This window comes from Bos mutus, chromosome 1 (assembly GCF_027580195.1).
Source record: "Bos mutus isolate GX-2022 chromosome 1, NWIPB_WYAK_1.1, whole genome shotgun sequence".
Lineage (NCBI taxonomy): Eukaryota > Metazoa > Chordata > Mammalia > Artiodactyla > Bovidae > Bos > Bos mutus.
This window is the reverse complement of record NC_091617.1, coordinates 147,143,669-147,165,971: the sequence shown is the minus strand read 5'-3', so window position 1 is coordinate 147,165,971 and position 22,303 is coordinate 147,143,669. Positions and strand designations below refer to the sequence as shown.

At 46.9% G+C, this 22,303-nt stretch overlaps 1 protein-coding gene across 3 annotated transcripts in view; it reads right to left on the bottom strand.

Moving 5' to 3' along the window:
* Window positions 1-22,303, bottom strand: part of RFTN1 (raftlin, lipid raft linker 1) — a 228,494-nt gene that overhangs the window by 165,103 nt on the left and 41,088 nt on the right. Inside the window, exon 1 of one of the 3 annotated variants that reach the window (XM_070377110.1) lies at window positions 15,644-15,934. The exons of the other annotated variants lie outside the window; for them this stretch is intronic. Within the exon in view, the coding sequence (XP_070233211.1) occupies window positions 15,644-15,662 (19 nt within the window). The 5' untranslated portion in view covers window positions 15,663-15,934. Of the gene's footprint in view, window positions 1-15,643; window positions 15,935-22,303 lie in introns of those variants that run through there. 3 annotated transcript variants of the gene reach the window in all.

Genomic DNA, 22,303 nt, shown 5'->3' with positions numbered 1-22,303 from the left:
CCACTTACTATTCTTATGATCGCAGATATCAAATGAAAATCAAGCCCTCTGCAGAACAGGAGAGAAACTTCACGTTGTAATGTAAGATGAACTGATTAAGGGCACTTAATCTACGAGCAGCTAATTCTCAAAGCCTCCAAGTGGAGTGGAGGAGAGGTCAGGAAGGAGGGATGCTGCTTAGTTTCGATCACACAGAAAAATGGGTTCTGGCGCTCAGCAGGCTGCCTTGTTAACAATCACAGTAACGAGGGTCGGGCACACTGCAAGTTAGAAAGAGGACCCAATCATCAGAGAACCAAGGGAGAAAGAACACCCTTTCTTTTAGGAAATACGTTGCTCAGGGCTTAGGGATTCTTCTAAAGATGCAAGCAACTCAAAAGGGAAGAATGGTTTTGTCTTCCGAAGACAAATCTCATTTTGCCGAACTGCTAACACCCTGGAAAAGGATTGCAGACTCAGATTTGGAATATGTTTATTACAAAAAACAATAACCACCCTCCACTGAGAACTCTAAGAAAAAAGGAATCATTTTTTCAGTCTTAAAATTTCTGGGAGGGACTTCCCAGGTGGTCCAGTGCTTAAGAATTTACCTTCCAATGCAGGGGACCCAGGTTTGATCCCTGGTCAGGGAACTAAAATCTCCCACACGCGGCAGGGCAGCTAAACCCATGCAATGCAACTAAAGACACCCACGCACCACAGAGCAAACCCAGCATAGCAAAAAAAAAAAAAAAAATTTAATTCTGGGAGAGTCCTAAGAGTTTTTGTTTATATGAATTATATCTAGTGATATTTATAATATTAGAAAAATTCAAAAACAAGGGTATCTGAGCACACATTAACTAGTGATGATGTTATCACACATCACGTAACCTGTGGAAAATCCCACCAGGGGCTCGTAAAAGAGTGGGAAAAAAAGGTAAGAGAGGTCTCAGTATTATTTTGAAAACAGCTCTGTCCTCCAGGACTCCCGGGGACCACACTCGGAGCTGCTGGGCTCTGGCTGACGCAGAGATGACAACCGCTTCCAGAGTCACTTCCGCCATAAAATCCAAACGCCCGCTGTGTTCAACGCGTCCATGAATGTTTACAAGCCAACATGCCAGCTCTAGGAGAACTTCAGAAAGTATGCGTGCAATTTTCGATGACAAGAAAACGGGCTCTTGAGTCTCCTACAGCTCACCACGTTTGATTTATGGCCTCTGCTGATACAGACGACTTGCCACTTCTACACAGGGCTATGCAATGTCTTCAGTAAGGGACGGGCCTGCCAGGGTACATGCGATCCATCAACAAATACCTCCTTCAAGCCAGTCATTCCCAGAGGCAGCCTTAGGGTCAGAGGTGCAGCCTCGACAGATATCCCGGGTTCGAATCCTGGCTCGGCCACGTGCCGGCTGGCGGTGGGCGAGTTACTTACCCTATCAGTGCTTTTGCCTCCCCAGATATAAAAAGGACAATAACAGTATTTACCCGTCAGGATCTTTATAGAAACCAAGAGGGTTAGCCACCTAAGACATAGTAAGTACTTAATAAACATCAGCTGTTAGGGTACCTTCTTTGACAATATACAAGGTACCCCAAATGTCTCAACACAGTTTTAAGCTCAAACTTCAGAAGTATAAGCATCACAAACTTACCAAACAACTTGTTGAATTCTGTGAATTTTAAATAATAAAATTTCCATTTTTTGTTTCAGTTCCTCTAAGCGAAAATGGAGAATGCTATCTGAAACAAAAATTTAACTACAACGGTCATTGTGAGGTGGGGAATAAGATGAATATATAAATGATCCTTACAAAAAGATTTTTTTTGCCATTAAGACATATTAATTTAATAGACATTTATTGAGCACCTACAATAGAATGGGAAAGACTAGAGATCTCTTCAAGAAAATCAGAAATACCAAGGGAACGTTTCATGCAAAGATGGTCTCGATAAAGGACAGAAATGGTATGGACCTAACAGAAGCAGAAGATATTAAGGAGAGGTGGCAAGAATACACAGAAGAACTGTACAAAAAAGATCTTCATGACCCAGATAATCACGATGGTGTAATCGCTCACCTAGAGCCAGACATCCTGGAATGTGAAGTCAAGGCGGCCTTAGGAAGCATCACTATGAACAAAGCTAGTGGAGGTCATGGATTTCCAGTTGCTGCTGCTGCTGCTGCTAAGTTGCTTCAGTCGTGTCCAACTCTATGTGACCCCATAGATGGCAGCCCACCAGGCTCCCCTGTCCCTGGGATTCTCCAGGCAAGAATACTGGAGTGGGTTGCCATTTCCTTCTCCAATGCAAGCATGCACGCTAAGTCACTTCAGTTGTGTCCAACTCTGTGAGACCCTATGACAGCAGCCCACCAGGCTCCTCTGTCCACGGGATTCTCTAGGCAAGAATACTGGAGTGGGTTGCTATTTCCTCTTCCAGGAATTCCAGTTGAGCTATTTCAAATCCTAAAAGGTGATGCTGTGAAAGTGCTGCACTCAATATGCCAGCAAATCTGGAAAATTCAGCAGTGGCCACAGGACTGGAAAAGGTCAGTTTTTCATTCCAGGCCCAAAGAAGGGCAATGCCAAAGAATGCTCAAACTACCGCACAACTGCACTCATCTTACACACTAGCAAAGTAATGCTCAAAATTCTCCAAGCCAGGCTTCAGCAATACATGAACCATAAACGTCCAGATGTTCAAGCTGGATTTAGAAAAAGCAGAGGAACCAGAGATCAAACTGCCAACATTTTTTGAATCATCAAAAAAGCAAGAGAGTTCCAGAAAAACATCTACTTCTGCTTTATTGACTATGCCAAAGCCTTTGATTGTGTGGATCACAGCAAACTGTGGAAAATTCTTCAAGAGATGGGAATACCAGACCACCTGACCTGCCTCCTGAGAAATCTGTATGCAGGTTAGGAAGCAACAGTTAGAACTGGACATGGAACAACAGACTGGTTCCAAATAGGGAAAGAGGTACATCAAGGCTGTATATTGTCACCCTGCTCATTTAACTTCTATGCAGAGTACATCATGAGAAATGCTGGGCTGGAGGAAGCACAAGCTGGAATCAACATTGCCAAGAGAAATATCAATAACCTCAGATATGCAGATGACACCACTCTTATGGCAGAAAGTGAAAAGGAACTAAAGAGCCTCTTGATGAAAGTGAAAGAGGAGAGTTAAAGCTCAACATTCAGAAAACTAAGATCATGGCATCTGGTCCCATCAGTTCATGGCAAATAGTTGGGGAAACAGTGGAAACAGTGACAGACTTTATTTGGGGGGGCTCCAAAATCACTGCAGATGGTGACTGCAGCCATGAAATTAAAAGACGCTTGCTCCTTGGAAGAAAAGTTATGACCAATCTGGACAGCATGTTAAAAAGCAGAGACATTACTTTGCCAAGAAAGGTCCATCTAGTCAAGGCTATTGTTTTTCCAGTAGTCATGTATGGATGTGAGAGTTGGACTGTGAAGAAAGCTGAGTGCCAAAGAATTGATGCTTTTGAACTGTGGTGTTGGAGAAGACTCTTGAGAGTCCTTTGGACTGCAAGGAGATCCAACCAGTCCATCTTAAAGGAGATCAGTCCTGGGTGTTCACTGGAAGGACTGATGCTGAAGCTGAAACTCCAATACTTTGGCCACCTGATGAGACGAACTGACTCACTGGAAAAGAGCCTGATGCTGGGAAAGATTGAAGGCAGGAGGAGAAGGGGATGACAGAGGATGAGATGGTTGGATGGCATCACTGATTCAATAGACATGAGTTTGTGTAAGCTCCGGGAGTTGGTGATGGACAGGGAGGCCTGGCGTGCTGCAAAGAGTTGGACATGACTGGGGGACGGAACTGAACTGAACTGAGCACTTTATTCTGTGTCTGGTTTGTACTAGGTGCCAAGGAGATACAACGAAACCAGACAAGGTGTCTAGCCAATGCAGTCCAGCAGGCTAGAAATGGATCAGGAGAGCATGTCTGTGGTACCACCATGGTCCAGTTAAGCTCAGGCTGGGTCCTGGGGCCTCAGGTAGAAGAGTCCTTAGCCTCCTGAGGGCAGAGGAAAGGCAACAACATTGTCCTTGCTGACATTTGGAAAACATCTTCCTACCAGAGAAGTCAATTTTCTCCTCATGTCATTGATTCTGTTCATTTGCATGAAGCCTGTGTATCTATAGCTTTCTATTGCACCAGATCTTCAATATAGATCTTTATTGAGCTTTTCCGTCTTTGTAAATCATAAACTGTCCTTTCACCATCCACAATGGCAAGCATTCGACCCACACGTTCTATTTACACACACAGGTCAGTTCAGTCGCTCAGTCATGTCCGACTCTTTGCAACCCCATGAATCGCAGCACGCCAGGCCTCCCCGTCCATCACCAACTCCCGGAGTTCACTCAGACTCACGTCCATTGAGTCGGTGATGCCTTCCAGCCATCTCATCCTCTGTTGTCCCCTTCTCCTCCTGCCCCCAATCCCTCCCAGCACAGTAACAGCCTCTTATATAGATGCCAAATTTCAGCAACTAAAAACTCAAATGCATACAAAGCAAACACAAAGCACAAAGAAGTCAAAATAATTCTCAAAACCACAGCCACTTTCCATAAACTTCAGCCCCTTTTGAAGAGTGTCTCAAGCTATAGTTACTCTTATCTTATACACATAAAGAGCCTGTTATCTTTTTTTCTACCAGATTGAAAGTATAAAAATCTGAAGAGTAAATTAAAAATATGATACCCGGCTTCAGGAATTCTCTAAAGTTACAAACCAGTACACCCTGGTTTTTGCTGAATGAAATTAGTCTTAACAGAACCAAAAAGGACTAAGTAATGTTCACAAAGTATTTCAGATATCTAAACTCAGACATGAAAAGTCCTTTGCCTTAGTGAAAGACAATTTTTCATTTCCCATATGTCAAAAGACTGAAAACTAAAAACCAAACTCAAATCTACACTCAAAATTTTCTTAAAAATTCTAGTTTTACTAGAATACACTTGCTTAACTAGCTATCACTCATATCTTTAAGGACCTAGTCAGTGTCATCATGATATAGAAAAAGATCAAAGATGAACATGTTATTATAGAATCTTGACCATGACTATTTGTTTAAATGTTAGAAAAAGTAAACTCTCATATTTATATACATTATGTTTATCTTTTTTGTTTCTATAACTTGGAGCTGTTTGACATTTGCAGACTAAAACAAAAAACTAAGAAAATTAAATGTGATATTTTCTTCTCAGATAACCAAACAAAGATGCTTTTGAAAGCATGAATTTTTCAGGTGATTGGCTGATTTCAACAATGCATGTGGACATAGCTTTGGTTTGAATTTTTCTGAACAGTGATCCAGACCCACATGAATATTAGACACAATCAGGTAGTAGTATGCAAAATGTACACTGGGATTCCAGGTGGCTCAGTGGTGAAGAATCCACCTGCCGATGCAGGAGACCGAGGTTCCATCCCTGGGTCAGGAAGACCCCCTGGAGGAGGAAATGGCAACCCGCTCCAGGATTCTTGCCGGGAAATCCCATGGACAGAGAGGCAAGCCTGACAGAGTATAGTCCATGGGGTCTCAAAGAGTGGGCTACGCCTGAGCACACGTGCGATGCAGAATAATACACTGCAGGGGGGAGAAATCATGCGGAATCTTCTCACCCAGTGAAACACCAAAACTGTCTCAATTCCCTTTTCGCAATGTGATTTTTTTTTTATTATGTGCATTTTGATATTTGCAGGTTTATTGGAGGCTAGTGGTGAGTTGCACATAGGGAGATTTAAGTAACCATATTTGGTTTTCTAGAAACAATCTCTTCCTTTCTCCTTCACCCAAGGCCCATCATGTTATAAATAAACCCACAGCCCAGAGGGAAGGCCTCAGGGAGCCCAGGTGGGCATCATGTCAGAATGTGCTGAGCCCATTTTGTCTGAAAAGCCCTCTTAATGCCTGACCACACCTGAGCAAGCAAATCGAAGCAGGAAACAGAATATTCAGATCAGCGGGGTCAACCACCCACACCAACAGCCAGGACCAGAGCCACACATTTCAATCAGAGGTGGGGTGGGGAATATTTCGCCTTAACTGACATTTTCTTCCTAGTTTTCTCCTTTTTTGCTAAGGTAGAAGTATCATATCAGTTCAGTTGTTCAGTCATGTCCGACTCTTTGCAACCCCATGAATCGCAGCACGCCAGGCCTCCCTGTCCATCACCAACTCCCGGAGTTCACTCAGACTCACGTCCATCGAGTCAGTGATGCCATCCAGCAATCTCATCCTCTGTCACCCCCTTCTCCTCCTGCCCCCAATCCCTCCCAGCATCAGAGTCTTACCCAATGAGTCAACTCTTCGCATGAGGTGGCCAAAGTACTGGAGTTTCAGCTTTACCATCATTCCTTCCAAAGAAATCCCAGGGCTGATCTCCTTCAGAATGGACTGGTTGGATCTCCTTGCAGTCCAAGGGACTCTCAAGAGTCTTCTCCAACACCACAGTTCAAAAGCATCAATTCTTTGGTGCTCAGCCTTCTTCACAGTCCAACTCTCACATACATACATGACCACAGGAAAAACCATCGCCTTGACTAGATGGACCTTTGTTGGCAAAGTAATGTCTCTGCTTTCGAATATGCTATCTAGGTTGGTCATAACTTTCCTTCCAAGGAGTAAGCGTCTTTTAATTTCATGGCTGCAGTCACCATCTGCAGTGATTTTGGAGCCACGGAATCCTAAAACATCACTTACACTTGTGTACTTGCAAGACCAGAATGTGAAGACAAGTAGGGGAAGAAATCGAATGCTGCTGACGAGACCAGTCTTTCAGAACTTTGGAAACCGAGGAACAGACGTGTCAACTGCTCATTTCCCGAGAACCCCTGACAATCCTGAGGCTTCATCGGGAGCTACAGCCAGATAACATTTCCTCTCGTCAAGACCACACTGACATTTTCCCTCAGTACCATATAATGTTTCTGATTCAAGGTCCTCAATTCTTAGCCTGGAACTGGAGTTGGCAATTCTTGGGTCTGCTTCTCAAACTGGAGTATCATTCTTTATGTATTTATGTGTATGTTTCAAGTAACCCTCCTTCTGTATCTATTGTATATTTTTTTTTCTTAACGTCTAAGGAAATGTACAGCGTAGTGCAATTCTTTTGTATCACACATTATATGACGGGGCATGCGGCCACAGTGAAGTCTCGGGAAGCTTTCTGCTGCCTCAGTTACAGCCTTTGAAAACAGCTCTCTAGAAATAACATTCCTGATCAGAAGCTCCATCTCTTTTAAAATTCACTAAGGATTAGGTTACATGTTCAGTATCACTCTGAAATAGGTCCCTTTCCTATTATGCATAGTATGCTAAAAATAAAAGTTTTTTTTTTTTTTTTTTTTTTGGGGTTGTGGGGGAGACATACAGAATGTCCCATTGTTGCTGGGAAATTTTTCTTCCTAGCCCCCGGGTGGAGGTTGGAAGGAAGTTTTTTTCAGGAGCAGATTAAGTTGGAGTCTTTTCTCCTAATTGTTACGGTTGTTTGGACGGATGCTTGTGCTTTCATTTTGAGGCAAAGTAGTGAAATGTTTTCACAGTATCAAGAAAAGAATTGACTGCTTTTGAGTCAACCTTACATGCTGGATCCCCATTCACACACAGCACGAAATAAGTAGAGTCTTTACAAATGGTATTTTGATAGATGCTGGATTGTTATCTGTGCCATATTTGTGCCCACTCTTTTAAGAACAATGTAGCATTATGTTCATTTGGATAAATTGTGATTTGACAACCGATTTCAATAAAACATTAGCTTCACTTAAAAAATAAAATAAAGTCTGACACTGTTTCCACTGTTTCCCCATCTATTTCCCATGAAGTGGTAGGACCGGATGCCATGATCTTCGTTTTCTGAATGTTGAGCTTTAAGCCAACTTTTTCACTCTCCACTTTCACTTTCATCAAGAGGCTTTTTAGTTCCTCTTCACTTTCTGCCATAAGGGTGGTGTCATCTGCATATCTGAGGTTATTGATATTTCTCCTGGCAATGTTGATTCCAGTTTGTGCTTCTTCCAGTCCAGCGTTTCTCATGATGTACTCTGCATAGAAGTACCCCTAGTCCAAGGTAAGGAGCAGCGGCTGCGCTTTGCTGGAGCAGCCGTGAAGAGATACCCCACGCCCAAGGTAAGAGAAACCCAAGTAAGACGGTAGGTGTTGCAAGAGGGCATCAGAGGGCAGACACACTGAAACCATACTCACAGGAAACTAGTCAATCTAATCACACTAGGACCACAGCCTTGTCTAACTCAATGAAACTAAGCCATGCCCAAGACAGGTGGGTCATGGTGGAGAGATCTGACAGAATGTGGTCCACTGGAGAAGGGAATGGCAAACCACTTCAGTATTCTTACCTTGAGAACCCCATGAACAGTATGAAAAGGCAAAATGATAGGATACTGAAAGAGGAACTCCCCAGGTCAGTAGGTACCCAATATGCTACTGGAGATCAGTGGAGAAATAACTCCAGAAAGAATGAAGGGATGGAGTCAAAGCAAAAAGAATACCCAGCTGTGGATGTGACTGGTGATAGAAGCAAGGTCTGATGCTATAAAAAGCAATATTGCGTAGGAACCTGGAATGTCAGGTCCATGAATCAAGGCAAATTGGAAGTGGTCAAACAAGAGATGGCAAGAAGTATCATATCAGAGACCTGTGATGCAAACAAGAGATATGAATCATGAGCCTCATTTTCCAAGCCAAAGTTCAGAGTGGAAGGTCTAAAACCAGGAAGAATCCTTTAGACTCTGTTGATGTCAGAACCTTTGAGCAGTGTCTCTGCAGCTGTGACGTGACCCACTCACTCCCTCTCCACCTGCTCCCCCTCCTCCAGAAATTTATCCTTCATAAGGCAGCCCCTACCCTCGACTGGCCAGACTTCTGAAACGAAATGACAGGCAAAGGAGGATCAGCCCCAGAGTCAAATGGAGAGATCTCAGAAGACACCAGTCATTCTGGAAAGTGAGATGGAAAAGCCCACAGAGGCCCCTGAGGCAGGGGCCAATGCCAGGCTCAGGAAGGATGCAGAGAAACGTGCGTGCCTCAACAGCAAAGGGCTTCCCCAGTGGCTCAGACAGTCAAGGATCTGCCTGCGATGCAGGAGACCTGGGTTCAATCCCTGGGTCAGGAAGACCCCCTGGAGGAGGGCATGGCAACCCACTCCCGAATTGTGGCCTGGAGAATTCCATGGACAGAGGAGCCTGGCAGGATACAGTCCATGGGATTGCAGAGAGTCAGACGACGAACACCTTACTTTCACTTTTTCTTTCAACATCAAAACCACAACACAGACCTCGTTAGGTAAAGATCAGGTTGCAGCTAACAAACCTAACCTAATTTTCCTCTGACCATCTTTGACGAGGAATAATCTCTGCTACATTCGAATACAGACTTTCTGGTAGGGGGTGGGGGTGGGTCAATGAAAATCCTCTTATAAAGAGGGGTCAATCTCAAACAGACGCGAAGGTGGCTTGCCTTGGAGGCAAACACTACTTTAAAACTCTTACACGAATTATCAGCAATAATCAAACTTTAAAATACCCCTCTATATTTTCGTTTTTAATTAAAAATATACACACAACTCCACACCTGTATATACACATGTGCACATACATGCATGTACGTCTCACTAGGAAAGCCAAGCTAAGTACTGGAGTTTATCTGTAATAACCTCATGTGCTATAACCCAGGGGCCAGACCACAGGCAGTAACAGATGACTCGAGAGAAAGAATAGGGCCCTGTCAGGCAATTACACAATTATACACGATGACCATGTTTACATTATCAAAGGGAGGCAGACCCAATTACCTAGCTACTTCAAATGAATAACCCCATTTTCCTCCATTATCTGGCAGGCAGGGTCTCAATAATCTGAGTCATTACCTCAAATTTACTCAGACGGTACAGGTTTGGCCAGTGAACCCAGAAGTAGTTTTTCCTTCCAGAACGCCTCCACCATCAGCAAATACCAAAATGCGCCGCAGTAAGCCCCCATCAGCCTTGTCTGTAAGCAGTGTAAGCGAATTCTCTCCCTCGCCTGGCAGATCAACAGGTCACTCTTGTCTCTGGTTTTTTTTTTTTTTTTTTTTTCCCTTGAGGGCACCGCACAGCATGTGAGATCTTCATTCCTTGACCAGGGATCGAACCCAGGTTCCCTGCACTAGGAGCGTGGAGTCACAGCCCCTGGGCCACCAGGGAAGTCCCAGCATGTCATATCCTAATAATCCAGGCTTGAATGGTTTTTTTTTCTCCCTGATAAAAACTCACAGGGCCACAGGACTTCAGGGCCCAAGGTCTAAAAGCCAGCTGCCAGCAGCAGTCCGATCAGAAGCCCAGCCACTGACTCGCAGCAGTTCAGGGAGGGGCTCCAAAGCCCCAAGGCTTGTATCCGATGCTGCCTCTGCCTCACGAGCTGCACGGTGGCTTGGCAACTGCTGACCTCTCTGGACCTGAGAGGTTCCATCTGGACGAAGGTGGGAATAACGGCACATGTCTTAGAGAGGTGTCCGAGGACTAAACGAGAGGACGCGTGTGACGCACGCGGTGCAGCTCCAGGCACATCCTGCCTTTTAAAACACGTGTGGAGAGAGTAACGTGGAATCATACGCGACCACGCGTGAAGCAGCCAGCCAACGGGAGTCTGACGTACGACCCAGGGAACTCAGCCCGGGCTCAGTAACAACCTAGGGGTGGGACGGGAGGGAGGTAGGAGGGAGGCTCAAGAGAGAGGGGACATCACAGAAAACCTATGGCTGCTCCATGCGGATGTTTGGTAGAAACCAGCACAATATTGTAAAGCAATTACCCTTCAATTAAAAACTAATACATTTTAAAAAATTATTGAAGTATAGTTGATTTACCATGTTGTGGTAATTTCCAGCATCCAGCAATGTGATTCAGCTTTATATATATATACACACACATATACATGCATGTACATATTTTTCATATTCTTTTCCATTATGGTTTATCACGGGATATTGAATCTACTTCCCTCTGCTCTACAGTAGGACCTTGTTGTCTGTCCATTCTCCATAGAATAGTCTGCACCTGTTAATCCCAAGCCATCCCTCCCCACTCCCTTGGCAGACACGAATCTGTTCTCCACGTCTGTGAATCTGTTTCTGATCTGCAGGTACGTCCCTCTGTGTAACATTTTAGATTCCACGTTGAATGGTATCGTATGATATGTGTCTTCCTCTCTGTGACTTACTTTGCTGAGTACGACAGTCTCTAGGTCCATCCACGTTGCTGTGATGGGTCTCACCCACTGGTAACAGAAGTCTAAAGCGCCAGCGTGGTGCGTGCTTCTGATAGCATCTTCATCCATTCGGCACTCTATGCTCTGTCTTTATTACGCTTGGAGTTGGCAAAGCTTCTTGACTCTCTGGGCTGATGTGGCTCACAAGTGTGGGGGAAACTCTCAGCCATGATCTCTTCAAATACTGCTTCTATCCCACCTGTCCCCATCTTCTCCCGAGACTCCAGTCACACATACCTTAGACTTTCTCATTGTGACCCACTTGTCTCTTTTCTCTTTGTTCCACTGTTAACTCTCTGCCCTTCAGTTTGAATAGCTTCCACTAATCTTTCCCCAGTTCACTCCTCCTTGTCTTCTGCTACATCTGATCTTCTGTGATTCCGCATGCTGTCCAGTTCTTTTATTTCAGGTACTTTCCCACAAACAGATTCTTTATAGATTTGTTTGATCCTCTGATTCCACTCGGTTCTTTACAGGTTCCAATTCTCTTATGAAGTTTTCCATCTTCCCCCTATTTTCTCCATTAAAACTTTTTCTCTTGAGCGTATGAATCATAGTTTTTTGTAAACTTTTTTTCTTTTTCCACTATATCACACATCAGTTAATTATGGTTCACCTGTGAGTCTGTCTCTATTATCTGTCTTCCTCTTGTTTTTTTAGTTGCAATGGCATGACAATAACTTCTGACTAATACCAGCATCACGTACTAACAGTTGAGGGGACCTGTGATGGGGGTGCCTCCTCAGGAGACGGCTGTCCTCCCCTCGCGCTGAGCAGACGGAGCAGGTGTGGGAGGGCCCGGCGCCCTGATCTGGAGCAAGCTGGTCCCCCTCTCTGAGGGCCCAGCTCTCAGCTGGAGGACTCCTGTGTCCTCTGTGCCTGCATCCTCCAATCCCCCAAGCAGGCCCTGCACCCCAGTCTTTACCTCCTCAGCACCCTCCCCCGCCAAGGCCTCGCTGTCTCAGCACCTCTCAGAGGCCTTAAACAGAATGATTTTTAAAAAGTATTTCATACGGCTTTTCTTTGGTTGTCGGGATCATTAGTTTGCCCCAAACTACTCAATCTCACCTAGAAACAGAAAACCCTCCCTTAAATTTCTCTAGTGCTTTCACTACAACATTTAACCTTCCCCTCATAAACCTATCTTCCAGTGTCCTATCTTTTTGCCTTTTCATACTGTTCATGGGCTTCTCAAGGCAAGAATACTGAAGTGGTTTGCCAGTCCCTTCTCCCGTGGACTATGTTTTATCAGAATTCTTCACCATGACCCATCTGTCTTGGGTGGCCCTACACAGCATGGCTTAGTTTCATTGAGTTAGATAAGGCTGTGGTCAACATTACTTTGCCCATAAAGGTCCGTCTAGTCAAGGCTATGGTTTTTCCAGCAGTCAGGTATGGATGTGAGAGTTGGACTATGAAAAAAGCTGAGCGCCGAAGAATAGATGCCTTTGAACTGTGGTGTTGGAGAAGACTCTTGAGAGTCCCTTGGACTGCAAGGAGACCCAACCAGTCCATCCTAAAGGAGATCAGTCCTGGGTGTTCATTGGAAGAACTGCTGAAGCTGAAGTTCCAATACTTTGACCACCTGATACAAAAAGCTGACTGAACTGAACTGAACTTATAAACCCATAAGAAAAAAACAGAGCAATGTTCGTCACACGGATATCTGAAACCAGAGGTTTCATGGCCCACAGGTTAGGTCCAGCACGTGGCCAGGTCTGCACATTGTCATTGCTCTCTTACATATTGTGGGGGGCTGCTTTTGCATTTTGCAGCCCTACAAGGGCAGAGCTGAACAGCTGTGAGAGAGACTCCCCAAACCCTCACTACTTAGTGTCTTCCCCTTCACAGAAAAAGTTTGTCAGCCTATTTTATACAGGTCCGGGGACCTTTGGAGAAGGAAATGGCAACCCATTTCAGTATTCTTGCCCGGGAAATTCCACCGACAGAGGAGCCTGGCTGACTACAGTCTAAAGGGTCGCAGAGTCGGGCACGACTGAGCACAGCACGGAGCACCCAGGGAGCGGGCGTCGGTTTCGTGACTTACAAGCAGCTTCTGAGAAGACCACATCCAAGGCCCCTGGTTTCTAGTCCAGCTGCCTCCCCATTAGTCACGAGTTGCTTCCTACTGCAGTGATTTATTATAAACATTTTTAAAGATGAACAAAACAACGAGAGAGCGATGGTTTTCAACCAGACAGTCCCAAGATGGAAAAAGAAGGAGTCCCAGCAAACACAGGGAAGGACGTGTCTATCTTTGGAATATTTGGGGAATTTCAGCAGTCACCTTGGAAATCTGCTGAAACAAATAACGGGCGGCAAGTAGTCAAGGATGCCACTCTGAGGTAGGAAAGGCTTCTTTTACTGTTGCTGTTCAGAAAACAAACATGTAAGGCAGAACAATGAAAGGAATCCTGTGAATGTGTTCAATCTGTATCCATCTGATTGCTGAGCGCTTTCATCAAGGCAGTCCCTGAGCAGGGGGAAGAAATGTCCCCAACAGAGGCCGGCAACTCAGAAAGACACAAATACATGCGCACACAGTATGTGACTAAACAGCAGAAAAAAAATCTGATGCAGTTTCAAACCTAAGGCCTTGAAAGAAAGGCCGTCTTCCTTTTCCCCTCCCTGGCTTAATACAAGCACATGGTAATCCGCTTCTTTTTAATAACTGGTACAATCTAATGAGTGGTGCAATTTAGCACCCCACATCAATTATGGATGCTAAAAATTTCAGAATCATAAGATCACCACAATTATCTCACACACACACAACACACACTACACACCTACATGCACATACACCTACACACCTACACATATACACCTACACACACCCACACACACACCTATACACGTACACACACATACACACACCCATACATAGACACATACCCACCCACACACCTATACACGTACACCCCCACACATTTGCATGCACACACACACATACACATACACACCCACACATATGCACACACACACACACCTATACACACACACACACACACACACACACACCTGACGGGCACAGTTAGCCTTTTCTGTTTCACGGCATCTTGTGCAGAAGGCTGAGCTGAGCTTGTCCCCGTCCTGCCAACTGTGAAGCCCTGTTTTCCCAGGGAAAACACACTTAGGGCTCCAGCGTGTAAAACCAAGTGTAAGAGGGGAGGAAGACGACTGCATCAAAGTAATGGCGTCCGGCCTCACGAAGCAGCATAAGAGCCTCTGCGTGGTGAGGAAGGCGGACTTGGCTAAGGGAAGGGCCCCCAAGGCCACGCTGGCAGCACCCCAAATTCTCCTGGTGCTTTGACTGAGTCTGAGACAGACGGGCAGGACCCACCCGCGTTCCCGGGCGAGCCCAGCGCTCCGCAACCCTCGCGCCCTGGACCCTTCTGTGGCCGCCCTGTGCCCAGGCCCACAGGCCCAGCCCCCGAAGGCAGCGTCCGCGGGGCTCCACAGTCCCGGGTCTCCCCCAAATGCGCCTTCCAGACTCTCTTCCTTGCCCCTCTGCTTTTGCGATAAAGAATCCCTTTAAAGCGCACCATCCCACCTTCCCAACCTGCAAAGGAATGAAGCGCTACCCGAGGACCACATGCCTCCTTCTGACTTTGCCACGAAAAAGTATTTTATTCTAAAGATGTACTAGAGATAAAAAGCCCTACAGTCATTTACTTGGATAATAAAAGTTCTGAATCACAAAATCTGAAGAGACCTCTGACATCATCAACTCCCATTTTCCCAATCGGTGGTTGAGGAAGCCCATGGGAGAATGCAGGGGAATATCCCTTTCTGCTCACCGATAAACTCCATAAAGAAAGCACTTTCAGGACTTCCGGCAGTCCAGCGGTGAGGACTCCGCATTCCCACTCCAGGGGGACTATGTTCGATCCCTGGTTGGGGAAGGAAGATCCCACATGCCATGTGGTGCAGACAAAAAATCAGAATTTTTTTTACAAGAAGGCAGTTTCTCGGGGACCGGCGGTCCCCTCGTCTCCTTCACAGCCAGCCTCAAGCCCAGTTCTGATTTTCAGCTAGAACCCCAATCTTCTCTCTACAGAGGAGGATGCGCGCTGCTCACAGCAAAGGGAGTGGGGTGGACCCACAAGAAGAGGCTGTAAAGCTCCCTGCCCCGTCCCCTCCATGCCCTCAGGTCAGCAACGCCCGTCTGCGGACCACCCTGCGGGGAAGGAGACTGGGAGAAGCAGGCTCACTCCTAAAACCCCAAATTTAATTCCTCAGCAGACCGTTTGCATACATGATCACCATCTTTTCTTCATAAGCCAAGCCCTTCATAAATCAAACCTCTTCATAAACTCTGAGACCCGAGCGTTCAGCAAGCACTTACTCGAAACACGGGGAAACATCCATATGGAGACCCCAGACCCGGTAAGGGCAACCGGGTGAGACGTGTTTCTCCACCACAGTGGGCGATGCCTCAGCACGCTTCCCGCTTTCCAGAAGTCCCGTCGGCGTAATTTATGTGGCTCGTACCTCACTCCCTTTCAGGCGACAAGGCTTTTTATCGTTTTCATTTGGAAACTTGTCTTTGGGACTTTGCAAGTCCGCACTGCTAACTTCTGAGGTACGGGGGTCTGTCCGGAGTGCTCGTGGGCGGGAGGGCTCCTTTCCTGCTGTCTGTCCCACCCCATGGCCATGGAGTGCAGCCCTCACCCCCGTCACGGTGTTTGCTCTCCCCATCACGGCCTTTGCAGATGTTTTTCGTATGTTTACTGGCCTTCGAATAGATGTTCAGTGCCAGAGTCAGCCAAGTAGAGCGATGGGGGGGAGGAAAAGGCTGAAGCATTGCTTCACTAAACCCAGCTCGTGGAGCTTCAAAACAAAACAGAACTTGACTCGGAACAAAGATAAGGTTAAAGTCAGATCTCGGATTGAAAATGGTAAGGAAACTGGGACGAGCTGAGACCAAGTCCAGCTGAGCCGATTTTCACCAGTCGTAAAAGATGACTTAGGCCCCGACGCCCCAGTACAATGGAGCAATTAAATCTTTATAAGGGAGACAGTGAATGCCACAAAATCAGACCCAGCCAGAAAAGGGCACATGAGCTTCCCCTTCCTGCAGCTGGCCCGCAAGGGCGGCGTGCAGCCACCCCTCCCTGGGCAGGAGGCCGGCCCATCCTCCCCCGCACGGCCGGCCTGAACCACATCCGACAGCAGGCCCCTGGCCGCAGGTGGGGGGGATTTCCTTTGGCCACAGGCCCCTCATGGTCCTTGAGTTCCTTGCCTACTCCAGGTCCAAGTAAGTAAAAGACTAGAAGGGTCCCTACGCCAGAGGTGCCCACCCGGCTGCATGTAAAAAAAAAAATTTGTTCAGCAAAGTGGCCAAGGGCACAGTTTCCGGAGTTAGGAACCTGGGCCCAAGTCCCTAGAAGTTTTCTCATCTGTAAAATGGGCATGATCATAGTACAAGGTGGCTGGAGTGTCATGAGGATTAAAGGAGTCAATACATGTGAAGGGCTTCAACCAGGGCCTGGCATGTAGTAAAATGCCATCCAAGCTGCCAGCGGCTGCTGGGATGTTGTTGGTAAGTATTCTACGACAGTGTCTATCACCTAGACAGCATATTAAAAAGCAGAGACATTACTTTGCCAACAAAGGTCCATCTAGTCAAGGCTATAGTTTTTCCAGTAGTCATGTATGGATGTGAGAGCTGGACTATAAAGAAAGCTGAGCGCCAAAGAATTGATGCTTTTGAACTGTGGTGTTGGAGAAGACTCTTGAGAGTCCCTTGGACTGCAAGGAGATCCAACCAGTCCATCCTAAAGGAGATCAGTCCTGGGTGTTTACTGGAAGGACTGATGCTGAAGCTGAAACTCCAATACTTTGGCCACCTCATTCAAAGAGCTGACTCATATGAAAAGACTCTGATGCTGGGAAGGATTGGGGGCAGGAGGAGAAGGGGGTGACAGAGGATGAAATGGCTGGATGGCATCACCGACTCGGTGGACATGAGTTTGAGCGAGCTCTGGGAGTTGGTGATGGACAGGGAGGCCTGGTGTGCAGCAGTCCATGGGATCACAAAGAGTCGGACACGACTGAGTGATGGAACCGAACTGATCATTTTTATTAAGGCTTTCACAATGGCGGGAGTTGCCAACAGCAGCCAGGTGCAGTTATCGGGGTAGGACAAGCACTGGGCACCAGTCACAGAACAGCAGGACGAGCCAGTGCTGAGGCCTTATAAAGGCAGGTCTACAGCCCTCAGCATGAGCATAGTCCAGGGAAGGACAGCAGGGCGACGGGAACAAAGGGGAGCTCAGGGCAGACAACCGGGTTTGGGCCCCCCAAGACTTCCATGGAGAAAGATCCTGGGCCTGGGAGATGCCTGCTCATCTTGAATGGGAAGTTTCGCTTCTCCCCACCTCCCATGTTGGCTTCCCTGGTGGCTTAGATGGTAAAGAAACCTCCTGCAGTGTGGGAGACCTGGGTTTGATCCCTGGGCCGGGAAGATCCCCTGGAGGAGGAAATGGCAACCCACTCCAATATTCTTGCCTGGCGAATACCATGGACAGAGGAGCCTGGTGGGCTACAGTCCACAGGGTCTCAAGAGTCGGACACAACTGAGTGGCTTCACTTTCTTTCTTTCTTTCTTCCCACAATCCCAATGCCTGGACACAGAGTCAAGGCCAGCGCCACGGGAGATGGGGGAATGAATCACAGAAAAGACACCCCAAGGACTCCTCCAGTCGACTTGGAGACATCTCCTGAAGATCTACTCTGTACCAGGCCCTCCGGATACAGCATCTCATTCACCCTGGCAGAGACCGCATGTTGCTGTGGGCTCAGAGAGGTGAGGTCATGGAGTTAGCAGCAAGAAGCATGAACTGTAAACCTGGATCAATCAGAGACCTTAAAACATGCCCCATCCAGCACATCGGAGTTCCGGCCTCCATGGATGATCGATTTATCAGCATCAGCAGGAAGCCCTCATGTGTCTTTCCAATGGCACTGAAGCAGAAAGGGAAATTTCCCCTGGACAACTGCTGAGCCAGTCCTCGTGAGGAAAGAGGTGGATGAGAGCGGTCCACAGCCCCAGAAATTTCTATTCAGCCCTTACTAACAAGCTCCGAGGTGGATTCCTCGGTGCTTCATCTGTCCATCTGTAAAACGTGAATACTGATATTTGTCCTTCCAGCTCTCCTTCTGTATACAGGCTGAGGAAGCCCCTATCAGATCAAGTCTCCTGCAGACGACAACTAAAACACAGGACAAAACCAAAAAAAGAAAGAAAATCTATCTGAGGGCTCTGGAGAGGAAGCCAAAGCAAGTAGGTACTGAAGCGGAGTTGATACTTGGAAGAAAGGGAGTTCAAGGAGCTCCTGTTATTTACAGCTCTTAGCCAAGGTCAAGTCCCGGTCTGGGCCACAGGGGCAACTTAAACCCAGAAACTCACAGTTTTCCTGGCTTGGAGAAACTTAAGACAGAATCCTGGGGTGCTTCTGCTGCTGGAACATGAAGGGGGGAATCCCAGAAAGGAGGGAGCCAGAGAGAGGACATTTCAAATTCTGAGTAGAAACTGTGTCCACATCTCCGACTGACCCCTGGACCATGCATGCGTGAAGCCCTCTCCAACCAGCCCCGTCAAGGCTGGAAGAACAGAGCCCTGAAGCCCCCACCTCAGAAACAGAGTTCACAGCTGGAGTCCAATCAAGTAAACCGCAGGCTGAAACAACAGGAGAACCGACCCTCATCAGACGAGCGCAGCAGAATCTAGAGTCTCTGTGACACAACATCATAGAACGCCCAGGACACCACCCAAAATTATTCCAAAATCAGGTGAATGTGTGGCTCACGCTCAAGGAAAAAAAGACAATCAGCGAAGACCCACCCCACTTCCGGTAACTTCTACCGGAAGTTAGACAAGAGTCTTAAAGCAGCTCCTTTAGAACTATACCCACTACCTGTCCAACCGACGTCAAAGAGTTGTTCAAAGCTGAAGTGAGGTCAGGCAAGAAAAGGAGCTTTGAAAAGTTTCACACTTGCTCTACCTAACGTAAGAATTTAGGTGGCCTCCGCCTCTCACACCTGTTTCCAGAAACCATACATTGAAAGAAACCATTTTAACATGCATGACTTTTTCTCAAGGAACAAGTTATACTCAAGGACTGAATTTATGATCAAAATCTGGTTTTTAAATAAATCACGAAGACAACTAATAATCAGTTCAGTCGCTCAGTCGTGTCCGACTCTCTGTGACCCCACGGACGGCAGCACGCCAGGCCTCCCTGTCCATCACCAACTCCTGGAGTTTGCTCAAACTCATGTCCATAGAGTTGGTGATGCCATCCAATCATCTCATCCTCTGTCGTCCCCTTCTCCTCCCGCCTTCAATCTTTCCCAGCATCAGGGTCTTCTCCAATGAGTCAGTTCTTCACATCAGTTCAGTTCAGTCGCTCAGTCTTGTCCAACTCTTTTCGACCCCATGGACTGCAGCACACCAGGCTTCCCTGTCCATCACCAACTCCCAGAGCTTGCTCAAACTCATGTCCATCGAGTCGGTGTTGGAGTTTCAGCAGTTTCAGCTTCAGCATCAGCCCTTCCAATGAATATTCAGGAGTGATTTCCTTTAGGATTGACTGGTTTGATCTCCTTGCAGTCCAAGGGACTCTCAAGAGTCTTGAGAGTCTTCAGAACACAAATAATAATGTATTATGATAAATCAAAGCCTGTAAAGCCCATATACCGCCCCCAATTTTTTTTTTCACACCTTTTTAGAAAACAAAATTGAGCCACGTGGCAGAGCCTGTTTTGTGCAGAAGGAAGGGGCAGTGTGAACAGTGGTCACCACTTGGGCTTAGAAGCCACACAGCCTGGGCTCAAACCTCAGCCTCTCGACACAGAAGCTGGGTCTCCTCCACGAGCCATGCAGCCTCTTTGCACCTCAGTTTCCTGGGGCTCAGAGGGTAAAATGTCTGCCTGCAATGCGGGAGACCCGGGTTCGATCCCTGCGTTGGGAAGATCCCCTGGAGAAGGAAATGGTAACCCACTCCAGTATTCTAGCCTGGAGAATCCCGTGGACGGAGAAGCCTGGTGGGCTACAATCCATGGGGTCGCAAAGAGTCGGACACAACTGAGCGACTTCACTTTCACTTTTCCTACTGGAAACTGTTGATCACAATAGTATCAGCCTCACAGGATTAGGGTGATAATTCACATTCAGGGCCTACGTGGCTCAGAGTCGAGTGCTCAGTAAATAGGAGTTGCGAGAGGGGAGGTGACTTGCTGAGTCTGCCCAGGAGCTGGGAGGAACACCTGGATCCGTGCTCCTGTTTTCAACCACTTCACAAATGTTCTTCAAACGGACACAAACGCACAGTAAATTGGTTATTCCAAGTTCCTGAAGAATTCTAAAATGTGAAAAATACACAGAAAGCCAACCCTGCCATGTCACATATTTGGTCCGAAAGTTAAATCTAAAAGTAGAATGTTTGTCTTGTAAACATTCTCCTTTTCTTCCTTTGAATTTGGAAGGTCTTAAGATGTGGTTTCGAAGGAAACCATCCTTTTAAAAAGGCGATCCTGGGAAATGTATATGAATGTCTTTTAAATTTTTTTATTAAAATAGAGTTGATTTACGATGCTGTGTTAGTTTCTGATGTACAGCAAGGTGATTCCATTGTGCCAATATAAATTCTTTTTCATATCCTTTCCCTTTATGGTTTATTGTTGTTCAGCCTCTAAGTCAGGTGTGACGATTTTGCAGCCCCATGGACAGGCTCCTCTGCTCATGGGATTTCCCAGGCAAGAGTACTGGAGTGGGCTGCCACTTCCTCCTCCAAGGGATCTTCCTGACCCGGGGATCAAACTCACATCTCTTGCACTGGCAGGCAATTCTTTACCGCTGAGCCAGCAGGGAAGCCCTCCTGGTTTATTACAGGATACTGAAGAGAGCTCGCTGTGCCATCCAGCAGGACCTTCCTGTTTATCTGTTTCATATACGGCAGCTTACGAGTGCCTTCCTGCCAGACATCGTCTCCAGGGCCACCCAGAGCCTCAGAACTCGCCTCACATGTGATGGCCCAGCACATCCCTGCCAGGACCCCACTGCAGACTCTGGTCTGAGGGCAGCAAGGACCACCTGCTTACAGTTCCCACACTCACTGTTTTTCTCTTCTTTTCCTTCCCATTTTCCTAACAGCTGACACAGCTTTAAGAAGTTAAAGCTGTAAAAAAAAAAAAAAACTGTCTAGGAATTGAGAAGGGAAAGTCACTTTTTTTTTTTGCCTGCCATAACACGTATTATCATTGTTTATGAAACTCAAGATTTTGCCTTAAAAAAAAACAAACCAACAAACGTTGGGACAGGGAGCCACAGAGAGAGGCGATATCCTTCCCCGCAGAGCCCTCTGTCTCCCTGTGAGCAAGAAACGAAAGCCAGGAACTCACTACACGCTGGCCGCGTGGGAGCAATGGAGAATGTCTACACGGGCGGGTTCAACCAGGAGCCTACTCCCCACCCTCATCTCGTGAGGAGAAGTCACATCCTTAAAAATTCCTCAGCACGAGGCCCCAGGCAACTGACGCCAGAAAGAGGAGAGGGAGAACCTGGAGGAACCCAAAGCTTCCAGGAACTTCTGACAAGGCTACGGCGGGAGGCGCAAAGGGGACTCGGCTGGAAGGTTCTGGAACTGCAAGGACCTCAGAGGCCTCCCTCCCTCCTAAACGTTCCCAGGAAATCACCACTGGCCACGAAGGTCTTCATCCGTAACACCCACTTCCCATCACCTGCGTGCACACGCACACACACGTAGTAACTTCAGACACAGCTCCCCAGTCAGACCCTTCGGCCGAGCTGGTTCAACACTGCTGGCCAGAGTCAAAGACCTCAGCTCCCAAGCTGGCCACGAGCCATGATGCTGAGGAGGCACCCGGCGTCCCGCGGGGCACCAGACCTGCTCATTACACCTGCTGATAAAGTAAGACTCAAGCTGCCAAGGACCGAACAACCACCTGAGATGAGGTCCACAGAGGCCCTGTTTTCCTGCAA